The following is a 17,941-nucleotide window of genomic DNA, read 5'->3' as shown; positions in this document are numbered from 1 at the left end:
GACTTGTATGCATGCATATAAACATAACCAATGGACATAAGACACTGGGGAGTAGGGGAGGCCAGGGGATTGTCAAGGGCGGGGAAAAAAAAAGGACACATATGTAATACCGTTTGTAATACTTTAAGCAATAAAAAGAAAAAAAAAGAATCTAAGCTAATTGGCTTTAGGGTGGGCTATTGACCTTGTTTTGTCCAATAAGACTAAATGAGGGTTGGAAGGTGGGATAGGAGATCCTAGGATTTTTTTCTTTCTGATAAAAGCTTGAGAGCTGCCCGTTAACGCCTTGTTTGGAATGTATAAAGAAGTAGTATTTGGAGCTGTGGCAGCCATCCTGACCACGAGGCAATAGACGCAGAAAAACAAAGTTGAAGATGATAGAACAGAAATACAGCATTTGGTTCTTCCAAAATTCTTAGGCTAAAAATAACTGTCCTTATGGTTTTAGCCAGTGTTAGGTTTTCTTACTATCAACCAAAAGCACCTCAAGTGTTCTACAACCCCCCACCCATGATTTTCATACTTATTATAACCATTGGTTCTTATCTGTTCTTGAGTAAACTTTTTCCCATTATGTCACTGATGATCCTAAAATACTTATTTTAAATTATTGTCATTCTTAGGATTGGTTTTATTTCTTCAAGTACTTCAGAATTTTGGTTTGAGGCTCATCTGTGCGGGAGTCTTCCAGGCTCATCTGTGCGGGAGTCTTCCTGCTCTTCACCTCCTCCTTCTGAATCCCTCTTCTCCCCTTTCCCTTATAACTGCAGTCCTGTGGTGGCAGAAGGGCTATCACAGACCTACAGACAAGCAGGCTGTTTGGCTGAGGCCCTGGCTACAATATGTCACAGTCTCTGTAACAAGTTATGTTGCTTCATCCGTTTCAAGAGTGAGGAGACTCCATCCTGACCCTGGTTTCATTACTCTGTAGGAGTTGAAATTTCTGGCTACTCTTTCCTGTTTCTAGACCTACAACTCAGGTTGTGATTTGCAAATTCAGTACTTACCACTTTGTATTACTGGTTTGCCTAAATTACTTTTGAATACAGCTGTGCTTTAAAAATCGTCTCCATTTTTCCCCATTATTTTTCTTTTCAAAGCTCCATAGGCTAACACTTTAAAGCAAACATTATATGGATGAGCAAAAGAAAAAATATATATTTTTTGGACACCATAAAACTCTACGCCACGTGCCATTCCTTGGTAATAAATCCTAAGTGAACAGCAGAGTTCTGATGAGGGTGGTGTATCCCGCTGGATTAATAGCAGAGAGATTAGCAGCACTGTTGTGCCTCATACTGATTTTTATTCATTTCCCTTAATTTCATGAGCTCGAAGGGAGAACGGCATCAGTTCTGTTTATAAAATGGCATGCTGCCTATATAAAATAGATCCGTAAATCACCTTAAGATCCAGTCAGTTTAATATAAAATGTTTTTTAATTGATTTTGAAAACATTTAAAAAACAATTTTTGAGCACTTTCAATAAAAAAAGAGAACTGAAATGCTACTGCAATATTCAACTACTGTAGTTTTAGCAGGTACAACAGACAACAAAACTTTGGGGAAATCTGACTTTGCACTAAATGAAACATGAAACAGGGCTTGTTTTGTCATTTATGATGTAGTTAAGCACATTATAGTACAAGACTCTTATATGAACCTCAGATGCACTGCACAAAACACTTTCCTTCTTTTCAGTTCAAAAGTCAGTGCTTATTGCAATTATATGCAAAATTATTTACTTCATGAAGTCTTATCATGATAAACAGTATGCAAAATGTTTTAAACATCAAAACAATGAAAATAACCTGAAAAAAAGAACATATTCAACAATAACTAAGCAGAATTAGTAAACATAAAAAAGTAAATAACTTGTGAATAACTATGCTTGTCTGGTTAACAGTGAACCAGTTTCAATACAGCCAAGAAAAAAAAAAGTGGTTACAGGAATACCTAGTACTGTACAAGATAAGTCAATAACACTCATGCACATTTGTGATCATGTATTAACATGGTGAAGCAAACTAAACTTAATTCTTCCTGCTGTAATATTCTCATGTAAGAGAATAAGAAATAGAAATATCTCATTGAGATCAATGCACATTGCTACATAAGACAATTTTATCTGTCACTTTGATGACATTTTGTCTTTTCATAATGAAACACATTTAAAAAGTTTAATCTGTGGACTGTATTGGTTGCATTTATCCTAAGAGATGTGCCTACCACAGGTTCAACAAATTTAGTGCAATATATGAACCCCAGAAAGTTTGCTGGACGAATTCAACCAAATTTAAAGTGTTTGCTGCAATACTGTACAGGGGTTAAAAATCCTCCAGTTTTTATTTTTTTTTTATCAAAAAATTTTCCATTATTTTTATATTAGTAGGAAGCTAATAATGTAAACATGGGATTAGAATGGCCTCAAAGTCTCCTTTTCAGAGTATCTCATAGAGAAGGCTCCCATCATTTGTTACAAGAAATCACACAGTTTCCTTTGGGTATTGCATACTTTGGTGTGCAGTAGTGCTGTGTCTCAATGTACAGTGAAGAAATAACTAGCATCAAGAAAAAAAAATCTAACAGATCATTAAATCAAGATAACAGCAAACATACACAAATGCCAATAACTAGGACATAACGATGTATAAACCTGTGAGCCAACCCTAGCACCATTTATTTATCAAAATATATTAATACCCTACCTTGCAAATTTAGTGAACAATGAAACCTTATTAAATTAAACCCTTCATTACAATTGTTAAACAGTCACTGATTGTAGTCTTCTGATTGGCTAACTAATTGAGGTAAAGGAAAACTTAGCTGGGTTCAAGGTAGCATAGCAATGGTTTAATGTTAGCTTAGAAACCTAATGGCAATTTCTAAATCTTTCTCAAAGTAATCTTGAAAACAGTTAAATGGAGCTGTCAACTAGTGAGCAGATTTGTGTCAACGTGAAATTCATAAACAATTATTCGTAAAACAAAATGGGAGCCATGGAGAGAAACATTTTAAAACAAATCCTGAGTGCTTATTTTGCAATTGTGGTTATCACAATAAATAAATTAAGCATGTAATAAAATGCTCCTCTTCTTCAAGTAATATTGATATCCCCCTTTGTTTTATCACAAATATAAAGGTTTGTGGTTTCAGACCTCAGGTGGTGAAACGTTTTTGTTCAGGTTTTTATGTTACCTCCCTCCTGCTTGTTCTCAAAGAGGTCTCATGATCAAACTGTATTACCACATTCAGGAGGAGTGATGGAGTCAGTTACTACGTTGAGGACTTAAGAATATTATAATTAAAAGTTCAAAATAAATCTTAAATAGAATTTTAATATGTGCATGCAGCCACTGTAATGAAACTAAGAAAATGCTTTATTGCCCTTCTCAACTCCCCTGCCTCAGTTACCAAATAAACATAAAATAATTTTTTAAAACGCTTGTATTTATTCTATTAAATTACAATGCTTGGAGTTATCTGTTTTGTGTGTCTGTATGTGTATGTATGTTGGCTCCATATTAAAATCAACATTTTAAAATAAGATTAATGCAAGGTCACAAACATAAATGGCTACTAGTTTTCCTTTGAAAAATTATAGTGCAGCTTTTGCTTTCCTTAAATTAATATTGAATTTTTCGTTATATTTTTCCTATTTAAGCCCTTCATTGTAGGTGCAAATGGTACTGAAGTCCCAGAAAGTCCTATAGAGATTTCTCATTCTACAGTAGCTCTATGCTTCAAGCCTAAATACTTAAAATAACCTGAATATTATCCCTGTTTCGAGGAAGAACTTCTTGCCTACAATTCACCTTACCTATGATTTCATATCTAAAAGATAATGCCAACAACAACAAAAAGCTTATGTCTAAAATCAATGGTTTCCTCTAAATTCTGTGCAGATCAACCGATGAATTAAAATGAACTTATACAAAATAAAGCTCTAGACTGCTCTTGTAAAAGCTGGTTAGTCAAACGTTTACTAGCAAACAATGTGATTAAAATGGGGAACATTATAAAATTTAAGACCTAATACTTGTTCTTCTACAGCCTACTGTCTTTTCAGAAACTTTTTAAGAACTGAGGCGAGTCTAACCATTTCCTATTGAAGAAGAAACCACTTCTGCAGCAAACTTTGAAAATGTCACAATTAATAGTAAGTGTTTCTGCTGCGGGAGGCACTTCCATTAAGACAAATACAATACATATGTCTTTAGATACAGTGTGCTACATGTTATAAAACACGATTTAACCCAACATTTCAACAGTAGGATGATCCTTGCTGTCTATCCATTCAAAACCTGACGAAGTCATAGAGCTCATGGATTCACTGCAGATTTGTTGAAATAATGGGTCATTCTTTAATTCTTCCAGTGTAGCTTCATCATCTTGTCCCTGCTGACGACCTGGATCGAACAGTAGATTTGGGTCCAACGTGTTCAAATCATTGATGCTGCCTGAGAGCTCAGAAGACAACCTGATATCACTAGAGAAATCAGATGTAGTGCTCGTGAGATCAGAGGCCACCTGACCTACCAGCTGCTGGTTGGTTTGCAAGCCGTCGCCACTCAACAGGTCTTTAACAGTGCTGTTGAAATCTAACTGTTGCTCTCCGATTTCTGATTGTGCTTGATTATCTCCAGGAGAAAAGCTGATCTGATCGGTGCTATTACTTTTGGTGAGGTAAGATGGTGTTTGGAATTCATAGACAGAAGTGCTGGAATCGATCATATTCTGAGGATTGGCACTAGGAAAAACAGTGGAAGTTTCCAAAATCTGAGTGAGATTCATCCGAGCTGTGTAATTGGAGGGCAGGTTGTTCATGCCCAAACCTCTCATTGCATCATCATTTTCAGAATCCAGTTTACTCAACAGAACACTGGTTATTTTTTTACTGTTTGTTTGCTTCTGAAGAGTGTTTGGGAAGGCTGTCTGCATCATGACTGTCAATGGAACTGACTGACTTCTTTGAGCTATGTTGTTGGCACATGCGTCTGTGTGAACATTTGTGAAAACATGAACTTCTGGGGTGACGGGACTTCCAAAGGGGGTCACATTAGAGCGGGGGATATTAGATACTGGGTAGAGGGTGCTTCCACTAAGATTACGTTGGCGATGAACAGCAGGGCTCACACTCCGGCATCTGAAGTTGCTGCTGGCAGATGAATTAGTTCCTTTATTATCGAGAGGGGCAGGGACTGCGAAACCCTCCTGTTTGTTGGTGTTATTTGCAGTGGCACCTTGATGCTGCACAGGAGAGACAGGAGTCAAACGACCAAAATGAGTGTCATGATGTCTGGATTGGGACTGATAAGACTGCCCAGGCACAGCAAAAGCATGAGGTTTCCTGAAACGGTCTTCCACTAGCTCCTGATAGCTTGGGAGGATGCCGTGGCCAGAAACTGATGAATTACCAACCCCACTATACCCATTATTCATCCATTCAAGCTTGGTTTTGTCAGGGTGTGTGGCCATGGGTCTTTGCATCGGTTTCACAGGACTACTTGAGACAATGCTGGCATCATGATAGGCCATACTGGAGCTTATAGGGGTAAATGCAAATGGATTCCTGCATTCAACAGGGCTGGGAGGGACACTACTGCTGCAGTTAGAATGTGGAGTGCCGATGGGTGTATGTCGGCTACTTCCTAAAGCACTATCCACAGGTGTGGTCTGGGCTAGCCTGGAACAAGGGCTCTCCCGTGACAGACTCTGAGATCCAGCAATCATTTCAGAGGTTGGGGTTGGGGTTGGGGTAGGGGTTGGAGTAGGAGTGGGGGTGGGGGTGGGGGTGTGGATCGGAGTGCCATTGCTATGGATTGGATGGTAGAAGTGGGTGCTGGAGGCATGAGATGACATTGGAGCTCCTGGAGTTACCGACTGATTCTGAAGGGTCATTCCCAAACAGTTACCGTAAGAATGAGAATTGTTCATCGACATTTGTTGCTCCATAAGCACCAGCTCTTCCACAATGCTATCTTGTGTAAGTTCATCATCAAAAGGAAAGTAGCTTTCATTTGTTTGGGAAACAGAAGGCTCAAACTCTTTCAGTTCAGACTGTAGAGGTAACTGATCTGAAGACTGTGCTTGTATTTGATTCAGAGAAGATTCTTGTAGCTGGCTATGTAGCTGCGGGGTGTATGTGTCCTGCGGCATTCCTTCTAGTTCCCAGACAGATTTCTCTAAGTCATTGATATCAGAGTGCTCAGGAATTGTCATAACACTGATATCTTGCTGTTGTTCACAGGCAGCAGACACAAACCCAGAATCCTTAGTGATCTGTTGCCATTCGTTTGGATTAAAGCTGCCATCTGTTTTTGAATCACTGTCCAAGAGAAAGATACTCTCTTCAAGTTTTACTTTTATATCTGGAGATGATGATGGTGTTTGCTGTTCCAAAGCTGAATCACCAGTGATAAGGGCAGAAGAATTCAAGGATGGGTTTGCCATCATGTGTGAGTTGACATTTATTGATACCATGCTAGGAATCGGAGCACCTGCTGCTGAGCTTTCTGCTTTCCCTGAATGTGGAACCTTTTGGTCCTTCTTAACACTGCCTGGTTTCTGACCTTCTGTGATAACTGCAGAAAGCTGTTCCACAATTGGTTTCTTTACAGGAGGCACCTGGGATTCTTGCAATGTAGAAGACAGTCGCTTTCTTGGACTTTTAGTGCATAATTTAGGGTCTTTATTTATTGAGTCACCATTAGATGGTGAGCTGGTGCTGGTGAACGTTAAGTTCTGAGTGGCAACTGAGAGAGTGATAGTGCTTTGATTATTGCCTGTCGAAGTGCCTGGTGGAATTTCATTACAGCGACTCTTACATTTGGTCCTCTGGTCACAGACCTTAGTTGCTTTTATTTCGGTGACACCTTCAGTTGAAGGTTTTTGCACTACTCCATCTGAATTACTTTTCTGTCCCGAAAGGGCGCTAGGCGTTGTTTTAGGAGCTTTAGTACCATCAGCATTCTCTTGGCACTGTACAGGATGCTCATCCGATGATATTTCCGGTTCCATTTTGACTTCCACAGCAGACGTTCCCCCGGCACCGCTGGTCTTGGATCCAGGAGACTGAAGTGAAACAACAGAACCATTCTTGATCTGTGGAAAGGTCTTTGATTCTTCTGTTGTTCCTGTAGCACTGTTTACTGAGGCAGAATGTTTAAGAGGGGCACTACTACTACTGGGTGTGAGGGATATTGCTGTCATTTTCACCACATTTAGAGAACTCATGTGTGAAGTGGGTACAACAGCAGTTTTGATGGGACTGCTAGTAAAGAGGACAGTAGTTGGCGAGCGAATGGTGAGTGCACTGGTGTTGGCTGGTTTAGGTAAGATCTGAGGGTAGCGGTTCCGGGCAGAACGATCCCCACCAGGACTGGCTGGGACATTCTGAGGAGTCTTTGGTGCCTGTTTCACAGACTGCATGTGCTGAGTGACCACTTGTACATTGAGGGGAAGAACTTTGCCATCAGAAGAACTCATTGGACTTGGTGATGTTACCAACTGCCTGGTCCTTTGGACCTATTAAAAAGTGGGGAAAAAAATCAGATTTAACAAGTCTAGGATATGAACAATAAATCACATATTTATTCAGTATTAAAGCATTATAAATGTTATGCTAAAAAGAAAAAAAGACAGTTCCTACATTAGATGAGAGTTCTTCTAGATCAGTTTTATACAATCAGACATATATTCTAATGAATGTAACATAAGCACAATATAGTTACAAAATACAATATATAAGAACATTAAGAGAATGAATATTTGCTAAAACAATGATTTTTAAGGAGATTCTAGGAAGAGATAAAATCTTGAAGAAACACATGACTATAAAGGTTATCTACTGGAGTCTGTGCCCAGAAGATGACTCACTCACAGGAGACAGTCTTATAAATGGTCTGTCTTGGACATTAGTAACTAAACCACTGTGGGCAGGTTTCAGATAAAACTAATGTCTCTTCATGTCTGCTCTACAGAGAATAGTCCAAGAATTTGGTTACTAGGTAGTTCATGCATTAATGACAACGATGATAAGAACAACAACAACAAAAAGAAATATCTCCTTTATAATGTCATCTATAACATAAAATACCACCTTGTTTTATTAGCAAGATGCACTCTTATTTTAAAAACCTCTTTCAGAATAACCTCAGTTGTGTGAGACAGGAAAGGAGAACATAACTTCTATTTGTTGATAAGGAAACAGTAGCTAAGTAGCTAAGGGACTTGCCCAAGGTCCTATGTCCAGCAAGCCACAGAGCTAGGATTATGTTAAAGTATCATCAACACACATTAAATTTTGCTCTATCTGAATGTTAAAAAGAAAAAACAGTTTAAACCAAAAAAAGTTTGCAATTGCATCGTCCTGGCTTAGAGATGAAACAACTCTGAAAATGACTTATCTCTTACATATTTTATAAATCTTGGACCTTTGTATTCTTACTTATGTTCATGTTATAGCTCATTTTGTAATCAAGAAGGTATATTCTGAATGAAAGGCAACCAAGTAAAGCTGAATCTATCTGTGGTCACAAAATCAGTTTATAACTGAATCTTCTATACCTGACTCCTTCTCATGTGCCACTTTTAATTAAATGACTGATTTCCCACCATCCCCAAAAGACCAATCACGTTAATGATGTTACCGGAATGGGACTAGGGACAGCTGCCACAACGATGCCAATAGGCTGAGGAGAGAGGATCGCAGGGTTTCCATTGGAAAGGCTAGTCACTCCACTGGTTGTCGTGCCTTCCGATTTTTTTGCTGAGGATTCTCCTGGCAAAGGGGATTGTAGTTTCTGTTCTTGCTGCTTCTTCTGAATTTTCCGTTGCAATTGCTGCTTAGCATCTATAGGTGATGGCAAAGTCTTCACTTGAGGCTGAAAGGAATTACTTTCAGCTGTAGGTATAAAAGCAGAAGGCTGTGTAATTCCTTTAATTCCTGAAAATAAACAAAAAGGAGAGTTACAGTAAATACTCTCTTTCATAAAAGGCAGTTACAGCTCATTTTCTTTTTTTAATTTTATTTATTTTTATTTAAAAAATCTTCATTGTTGAAAGTATTACATATGTCCCTTTTTCTCCCATTGACCCCTTCTAGCTTGCCCCCCAACCCCCTGCGCCCCAGGCCTTCACCACCCTATTGTCTGTGCCCATGGGTTATGCATATATGCATATAAGTTCTTTGGTTGATCTCTTCCCACCTAATCACCCACCTTCCCTCTGAAATTTCTTTGAGTAGGTACCCCTCTACTGGACAAAGCAACAAAACCCAGCAAATTTTAACTCAAAATTTTTTATTAGACTTTCAATTTATAAACATTTGTTAATACGGTTTTAGTGGGACACCTTAAAATATGGTTCGTTCAGTTCAACCAACAATAACAGATCAAGATTTTGAAGAGTAGGAGCTAAGATAAATAAACGCCAAGAGAGCATGTTTTATATTTTATCAGTAGATGTCAGAAATTTTCCTCTCTCCTTCTCTAATAGAAATTCATGAATTTTTATGATTTTAATATTCAGCCCATGAGGGGCACTCAATAAATATTTGCTGAAACCATCCATATCTTAGAAAAAAATTGTATGGGGAAGCTTTTAATTCTACCAGAAATTCTGAAAAATGATACTACTACTATTTTAACTGCTACTGTATAATTAATTATTTCAGTAGGACCTATTGGAAATTAAACAGGTTCTTAATAAAACTGAGGTTAAGATATTTTGAAAAAGTGTCATGGAGAAAACCTTTTACTGCAGTAGTGAAGATCAACACTGAGAAAAAGGAATGATGAAATAGGCAAGAGACACATTTTCAGAAAAATTGATCATATAACACAATTTTTTAAAAAGCTCATTTCACATTTACGGTGTGGCTTTAGGGTCATTAGAAAGTAAGCTGTGGCTGGTAAAAAACAGTGGGAAGGAAATGAGAAGACAACACCATCCTGCTGGTACACCTTGCCATTCCTTTCCCAGCCCAATTTCTGCTTTTCATTGTTTTGTTAACAACAACTTGAGGAGGGGGAGACAGGAAGGAGAGAAAGATGTGACTGTGAGCTCTCTTCCACTCCTCAATAATCACTCATCTTCTGACCCCTCACCCCCCTTTATCACCTAAATACTATTTTTTTCTCTTCAAATTTAGCTCAAATTGCATGGCTCCCTCCTGGCCCCGAGTCTCAGCTCTGGCTTCTGGACACCTGCATCCTTGAAAGTCCCTGCCAAAGGCTCAAAGCTGTCTTATCCCTCCTGCCAGGGATTCTGGACAGGAATGAGTTCCAAGCAGCTGACTCACAAAAGAACATTTGTAACACAACCTGTTCTATATAATATGCAGACTAAATTTATAAAAAACCAAATTCACCTTCAAAGGATAAGGTGAATTCTACCAAAGGTGTTAGAACCGCTGGGAGAACAAATGAGGTGACACATGCAAGATGTCTAGCTAGACAAGGCTGCCCAAGCACTCTCCTGCCCATGTGCAAGTATATGCAAACAGAAAAAATTATGACAAGGCTCTAGTAAGAGATTATTTTGCTAAAGTGGTCCTCAACTGACCATGAGTTGAAAGGACAAAACAATTACACACACACACACACACACACACACACACACACCCCCCACAGAACTTTAAAGCTTCTGAAAAGTATAAACTGAATGAAAGATATTGATATTAAAGTGATTAAGATAAAAGAGTGAAGTTATTTTAGAAACTATAATTCTGGCTGAGATAAATCTTTTGTAAATTTAAAGATATCTATACTAATAAAAAGGCAATATGCTAATTAGACCAGGAGACCTTCCAGACAAAGCCTTGGTGGTAGGACCGAGGCAGAGGAGGTTAGGGATGAGCAGGCGGCAGGGGGGGACGGGGAAGTTGGGGGCAAGCATACTGAGGGCATTTGGGGGGGAGCAGCCCACCAAGGGGGGGGCACCTGGGGGATTTCAGGCCGGCGGGGGGGGGGGGGCAGTTGGAGGCAAGCAGGTTGGCGGGGGGTGGGGGCAGTTGGGGGTGAGCAGGTCGGCAAGGGGGGGCAGTTGGGGGTGATCAGGCCAGAAAGGGGGGGGTGGGCGATCAGGCTGGCAGGCAGAGTGGTTAGGGGCAATCAGGCAGGCCCCCAGGCAGGTGAGTGGTTAGGACCCAGTGGTCCCAGATTGGGAGGGGGATTTCCAACTTTCGGTTTAGGCCCTATCCCTGGGGGGTCCCAAACTGGAGAGTGTCCAGCCGGGGTTGAGGGACAACCCCTGCCCCCCCCCCCCCCCCCGCACGAATTTCGTGCACCAGGCCACTAGTTTACTATAAACAATCAGAAGAATCATCTCTGGAAAACAAGTTTCATGTTAACACTTTTTTTCCCCCTGGAAATTATAATTTCCTAGAGTAATAACATAAATTACTCACTCATTTTTAGGCTTATAAGGTATGACTGAAATGAGACATTTAAAAATTTTAATCTGATAGTTTACATAACCATTAATTTAGGAAGAAGTAATTTATTCTGATATTGTCAATTCCTAAAACTATCAATTCTAAAATTTCTATTTGAATGAGAATGCTCATTTTCATATTAAAAACCATTCTTATTATTTTATAGTAATGTTTCATACAGTTTATTTATTTTTTTGATTTTTGAGTTTATTTGAGCCAAACTGACCACATGTGCAGGGGAGCAAATTACTCTGGGAGAATAACAGTTCTGCAGCTTCTTTTATGCATGTGAAATTAAGGAGGGAACTGCATGGAGGTGGGAGAAAGCAAGGTAGAGACTGAATTATAGGAGCATTAACAAGATTACGTGCTCTCTTGAGGGTTAATACCCCCGTCCAAGGTATTACTTCAACTATTTCAAAGGTGTGTTAACCTAGATGACCTAGATCTGACTTAAAACCATTTACTAAAGAAGTTATAGGCCTGGGGCATGAATACCCACCATGACCTGCCCAGTTAGGAATTTATGATCAGAAATACAGTTTATTTTTTGTGAGACTAAGGCATCGCTCACATTGTCCAGAGATCAGTTTTTTTTAATAAGCATTAGTTTCTGGGATAGTTGTCTTTCAAGTAATTTTAAAATTTAATCTTATTTAATATTTACTAATTTAGGTACACATACATACTTAAAAGTACATATATGTACTCTTTAAATTTTAAAACAGCAATGGAAAAGTTAATTATCAAGTGGGAAATCTTAAAAGTCTCATATCTCAGAAGAGCAATATAAATAACTATAGCTTTATGCTTTAAAATAGAAGGACTGTTATTATTACTATTTTTGTTGGCTCAACAAACCCATATGAATTTAGTGTTAAGTGAAGTAAGAGTGAACTCATGAATACTAAAAAGACAAAGAAGTTCTTTAGCTAAACTTTTTTTGCTACCCACTCCAAAGACAGTAACACCTCTGTCAGTTTTGCCTTGTTAACAATAATTTTGTACCTGGTGGTGCTGCAGCCATTACAGTTAGAGCTGCCATTGACTTGGTGCCAATATAATGACTTTTTACAAGGAAGCGGGCTAATTCCAAGACTGTGTCAAATGGCTGGCTTAACACTTTCTGGGCCCACTCGCACACAAGACGGCAAGCAGAAGAAATGACTTCCTCGTCAATATTTTGAAGCTGCCCAGAAGGTTCAGCAGCTTCCAACTAAACAAAAGGAAAAGAAAATGTTAACTTTTAGGAGAAAGTTCAGAGTAATTAAACTGAAGCACATTAAAGATAAGTATTCTGAATTAGAAGATCTAAGTCCGTCAGGTGAAAGAATCATGTCTTGTAGGTAAAGGGCCTATGCCTGTACCCACTGGCACACAGCCATCAGCAGCTTGTGAATATAACATTTAAATGCTTGTTACCAGTAAACCCCACTGGTGTGGCTCAGTGGTTGACCATCAACCCATGAACCAGAAGGTCACGGTTCAATTCTAGGTCAGGGTATATGCCCGGATTTTAGGCTCGATCCCCTTAAGGGACCTGCAAGAGGCAGCTGATCAATGATTCTCTCTCATCATTGATGTTTCTCTCTCTTCCTTCCTCTCTCTAAAATCAATAAAAATATATATTTTTTAAAATGCTTGTAAGCATATATGAAGACTAACAGATATTTTGATGTTTATAAAACCTATTCTGATATCAATAAAACTATACCAGTAGTCATATTTCCTATTCTGAAAACATTTATAATACACATATTACTAAAATGTAATAATTCTCCTGACAATATATATTTACATATCAGTAAGTTTAGATCTATCTTGCTCTCCCTAATTTCAGAAGTCATGTTGACTTAAGTCATATGCACTAACATTTTCCAGTCACTTTTGACTTTTTTTCTCACTTATTCTGTAAAAGGCAGAGTTCCTGGTCCCTGGTTTTATCTAAATGAGACTATGCAGTATGCATTTCAATGTTGATTTTAAGGTACAATTCAACTTATTAAAAAGAGAAGGCAGAATTCTTACCCCATCTCCAGTTTTGTGAAAGTCAAGATTGGGCAGTGTTGGCATATGAACAAAAGCTTTTTTTCTTAGTCCACTGTAGCAATATGTAATGAACAGTTAAGGTCTCAAGTATTCCAAATTAAATGAATTGCTTATATAATTAGCACTTGAAAAGTAACCATATATGAAATGAAAATAAAATCAGAATGAAATAACATCTACTTTGAGTTTTCAGTAAGAAAAACTTTAATATTATAAACTCGGGATTTTTACTCCTTTGAAATGGGAATAGTCTGCAGAATGTTACTGTCTTAAAGAAAACAAAATAATTCTCATCTGTTATAAATTTAATGAATAAATGTTTCTAATAAGCTGTGTCAGCCACCAGTAACAAACAGGTCAGAAGGAAAGAAATACCCAGATGGAAACCTGGAACCGAGAAAGGAAACTTCAGCCCAGGGCACCGGGACAGAAACAACTCTGAGTGTCACAAGGGCTTTAACCTTTTCATTTCCCTTTTTCCACTGAAACACACAGGATTATCACCTGCAACATGCCAAAGACACATCAAGATGTTTTTGTTTGTACTCAGAAAACAAGGGCAGGTCCTGTAATAAGTGGTTAAAGAACACCTGGAACCACTTTAGAAAAGCAGCCTTCCACCTTCCCCTTCCTCTCCTCTCTTCCATAGCAGTGAATTTTTATGCTGTGAAAAAGGCCAGGAGCCGAGCAGAGAGAGATGAAGGACTTCTAATATGATACAGAGACCCTCTACCTTCTTCCAAGAGTAGGGAGAACTTTAATAAATCCTTAATTTTCATTTCCTTATTTCTGTTTGCTCCTAAGTATTTCTCCATCACAAGAGGGACCTCGCCTTAAACAGTTGGCTGAAAAATAAAGAGAGCTGTAGTCTTCCAGTATAAGTTCCCTAAGACATTTTTTTTTAATGTTATATATTTTGCAAAGGAGATCCTATGCTTCTAAATGAGAGGAAGGAGTGAAGGTAAGCTAACACCTTTCTGCACTTTTATTGATAATTTATAATTGCTATACTGTGGCATGCCTCGGTCATTCTCACTATTGAAGAAAAGATCAGACACATTACAATGACAGAATAAGGTGAAATCTATCATAAACTTAATGACCATTATTTATCTCTCTTACAGTTTGGTAAATAGCTGGGAAAATAATATTTGCAATTATTCTACTAAGTTCTTTTGAGTTGTTTGTACTTATAGATTCAAATTTATTTCTAATTATAGTTGGTCGTTGAAACACAACAGGAGATGCTCTGTAATAAGTGGGAACTTAGAGAGATTACGAAAAACCATTCTGGTAAAGGATATTTCGATTTGCCTCTTGTGCCCAGACGACGTGCCTTCATGTTTGGAAAGACGTTTTTCATGATCTTTCCAAAGTCAGCAGCACTTAGTGGATGGTAACCAAGATTGTCACAATAACTCCTGCAAAACAAGGAGGGGCCAGTTAGAGAGCAACAGAACTCAGAATTACACAGCACAGTGCTATTGCAACACAATTTGATGCGTTTGACAAAGTGAAAAACACATTTTCAAGAGATTCACCACAATTTTCACCAATATATGGTCATCCTTCTCTGGAGATAACTCAGGTTGGTTAGATTATTTATTCTCAGGGTATTCAGTACTGCTGCTTTCAACAGCATCCAAGCTTTCAGTCAGAGATACTGGTGGTATAACCCAGCATTCTGAAATGAGTGTATCCAGCTCAAACAGTAGGGCTACAAATTTCCACATATGTATCAAGCTCACATACTGGGACAATTTCCAATATAAACACATGTATGCCAAATATTAGAGACAAAACTACTACATGGTTTAAAATAGAAACATGATATATTAGAACTAAAAGGGACCTTAGAGGTCATCTATATACCAACACTCTCATTTTACCCATAAGAGAAAAAATGAAGCCACAGAGAGAAGTTCTAAAGGTCCTCACTCCTACCATTCTTATTATTGCCAGGAAAAAAGTACTTTGTAAGGCAGTAACTTCAATTGAGACCAGGGAAACAAACTATGTCTTAATTAATTACTCCTGGAACCACGTGTCCTGTTACTCTCTAAAGGTGCCAGCCATGGGTAGAAGAACAAACCCTCCTCTACCAGTTCAGCAGCAGGCCAAGGCCACATCTTGTTCTGGCCACCAAAGCCTTCCTCACAACTGCTGGCCATTGGGAGAACCACTACCTGAGAAACGCCAAAGAGGAAATCAGAGGCATTCCCAAGTACTTCAATCAAGTCACCCCCTCACTCCACCTCCCCCCGCCCCCCCCACCCCCCCACACACACTTTTTAGCATCAACCAGAGCAACTTCTTGATGAAGACATGCGGTGAAGAGTCAGAGAGATTTCGGATGAAGAAACAAAGGAAAACAACGGGAAGGCCTCATGGGCAGGGCAAATTAATAATAAGTATCCTGGCAACATTCCTGAAGTGACCTGAACACAAGCAGTTGAATTGGAAGATCCTCAGAAGGAGGCAGGGACCCCTGAGAGTCTTAATAGAGAGAAAAGGGGTAGGTCTGGAGACAAGGGTATTTTTTTGATTATGCCCTACTTATCTCCACACCAAAACCTGTTCCTCTGGTCGTGGGGAGGGGAAGAGATGCCCAGCAAACACATTCCCAATAATGTTGACAAGCAGGAAGGGAGAGGAGCTAACACATATTAGAGTTCCCTCTACAGAAGTATTTAGATACATCAGATAATTGAGACTAAATGCAATATTCCGGCTCAGGGATCAAGATTTAAGTTATAACTTGAAGGGGTGACTACTATTGGGTGCTGAACTGTATTAAGTCATAACCATTATGGTACCAAGTTAGATCAGTCATCTTTAAGGCTTAAACCAGCACAGAAAGAAAATGTGAATGAAGCTCCTTTAAGGAACCAGACACATGTTGCTTCCTCTACCTGGACCATTATTTTTCTTATCCTTCAAGTTCCAGCTTAAATGTTATGATTTTGAAAGGATCTCTTCTGGCTACCCTATCTAAAGCAATGCCCTCTTGCCAAACCCTAACCACATTTCCTATCAGTGTACTCTTTTTTCTTCTTCTTATGCCTTATAACTATCTAACAGCAAATTTTCTTGTCTCCTCACTCAGGGCAGTGGCCAGATTCAGGGGTGGGCAAAAGTAGGTTTATTGTTGTAATGTAAATAAGTAATACAATAATTAATAAATAATGATACAAGAATAAACTCTGTTTCGTGTACTCACAACTGCAAACCTGCTTTTACCCACCCTGTATATCTGGTTCACCATTTTATTCTCATCACTACGAACAAGATTTAAGAGTCACATTAAGCTGTAATGTAACTTTTAGTATGCCATAGTTAAAATGACAAGCAACTTTAAAGAAACACACAAAAAGACCAAAAAACCCCAAGAAACAAAATACAAAACCCCACCAAACCCAAAAAACCAATGCCCACTGGCACCTATGACAGCATGAGCAGATGGGCCTAAAAAATGGATACCAAATAAAGAGAAGCAGGGCAATGAGCCTAGTGAGAGATAGAGTATATTCGTTCTTATTCTCTGTGCTTAGATTATGATGTTTTTTCATTATATCAGTACTAAAGGCCTGGTGCACGGATTTTTGCACTGGTGGGGTCCCTTGGCCTGGCTTCGGGGACTGGGCTGAAACCGTCTCTCCAACATCCCCTGAGGGGTCCCGGATTGTGAGAGGGAAGGTCTCAAGTGATACACCCTGGAATCGGGCTCCCCTCCTCCTCTGGTTATGCCTCTCTGGTTATGGGTGTGTTATTCGAGAACCTCAGCTACCAAGTCACCGCAGCTCGGCAGCTCCCGTGTTGAGCATCTGCCCCCTGGTGGTCATTGCGTGTCACAGCTATTGGCTGGTCAGCTGGTTGCTTAGGCTTTTATATATATAGACTAGAGGCCCGGTGCACAAAAATTTTTGCACTCGGGGGGGAGAGGGGGTCCCTCAGCCCGGCCTGTGCCCTCTCACAGTCTGGGACCACTCGGGAGATAATGACCTGCTGGCTTAGGCCCACTCCCGGGTGGCAGAGGGCAGGCCCAATCCCTAGGTGCAGCCCCTGGTCGGGCTCAGAGCAGGGCCGATTGGGGAGTTGGGGCGCCGCCCTCTATCACCCACAGAGCAGGGCAGATCAGGGGGTTGGGGCGCCGCCACTGTCACACTCAAGGCAGGGCCGATGGGGGGGGGGGTTGGGGTGCTGCACCCTGTCATACACAGAGCCGCAGGGCGATCAGGGGGTTGGGGAGCTCCCCCCTGTCACTCACAGAATAGGGCCGATAGGGGAGTTGGGGCACCGCCCCCTGTCACACACAGAGCCGCAGGGCGATCAGGGGGTTGGGGCGCCGCCACTGTCACACTCAGGGCAGGGCCGATGGGGAGGTTATGGTTTATCCCGTCCCAACTCAGCACTACCCTTATTGGGTGGATGGGGTCTTTTGTTGTCTTGTGTTTG

At 39.8% G+C, this 17,941-nt stretch overlaps 1 protein-coding gene across 3 annotated transcripts in view; it reads right to left on the bottom strand.

Annotated features, from left to right (window-relative positions):
• Positions 1-1,420: 1,420 nt before the first annotated feature.
• Positions 1,421-17,941, bottom strand: part of RFX7 (regulatory factor X7) — a 92,010-nt gene continuing 75,489 nt past the window's right edge. The window contains exons 5-9 of one of the 3 annotated variants that reach the window (XM_006085916.2): positions 14,791-14,907; positions 13,466-13,550; positions 12,446-12,653; positions 8,652-8,947; positions 1,421-7,527 (exon numbers count right to left, since the gene is read on the bottom strand). In XM_006085916.2, the coding sequence (XP_006085978.1) occupies positions 4,252-7,527; positions 8,652-8,947; positions 12,446-12,653; positions 13,466-13,550; positions 14,791-14,907 (3,982 nt within the window). In that variant the 3' untranslated portion in view covers positions 1,421-4,251. The remainder of the gene's footprint in view (positions 7,528-8,651; positions 8,948-12,445; positions 12,654-13,465; positions 13,551-14,790; positions 14,908-17,941) is intronic. The other 2 variants (XM_023751617.1, XM_023751618.1) reach the window with 2 other exon arrangements.

The sequence above is a fragment of the Myotis lucifugus genome, unplaced genomic scaffold (assembly GCF_000147115.1).
Source record: "Myotis lucifugus unplaced genomic scaffold, Myoluc2.0 scaffold_23, whole genome shotgun sequence".
Lineage (NCBI taxonomy): Eukaryota > Metazoa > Chordata > Mammalia > Chiroptera > Vespertilionidae > Myotis > Myotis lucifugus.
Note: the sequence above shows the minus strand (reverse complement) of the source record. Positions and strands in the feature narration are given on the sequence as shown.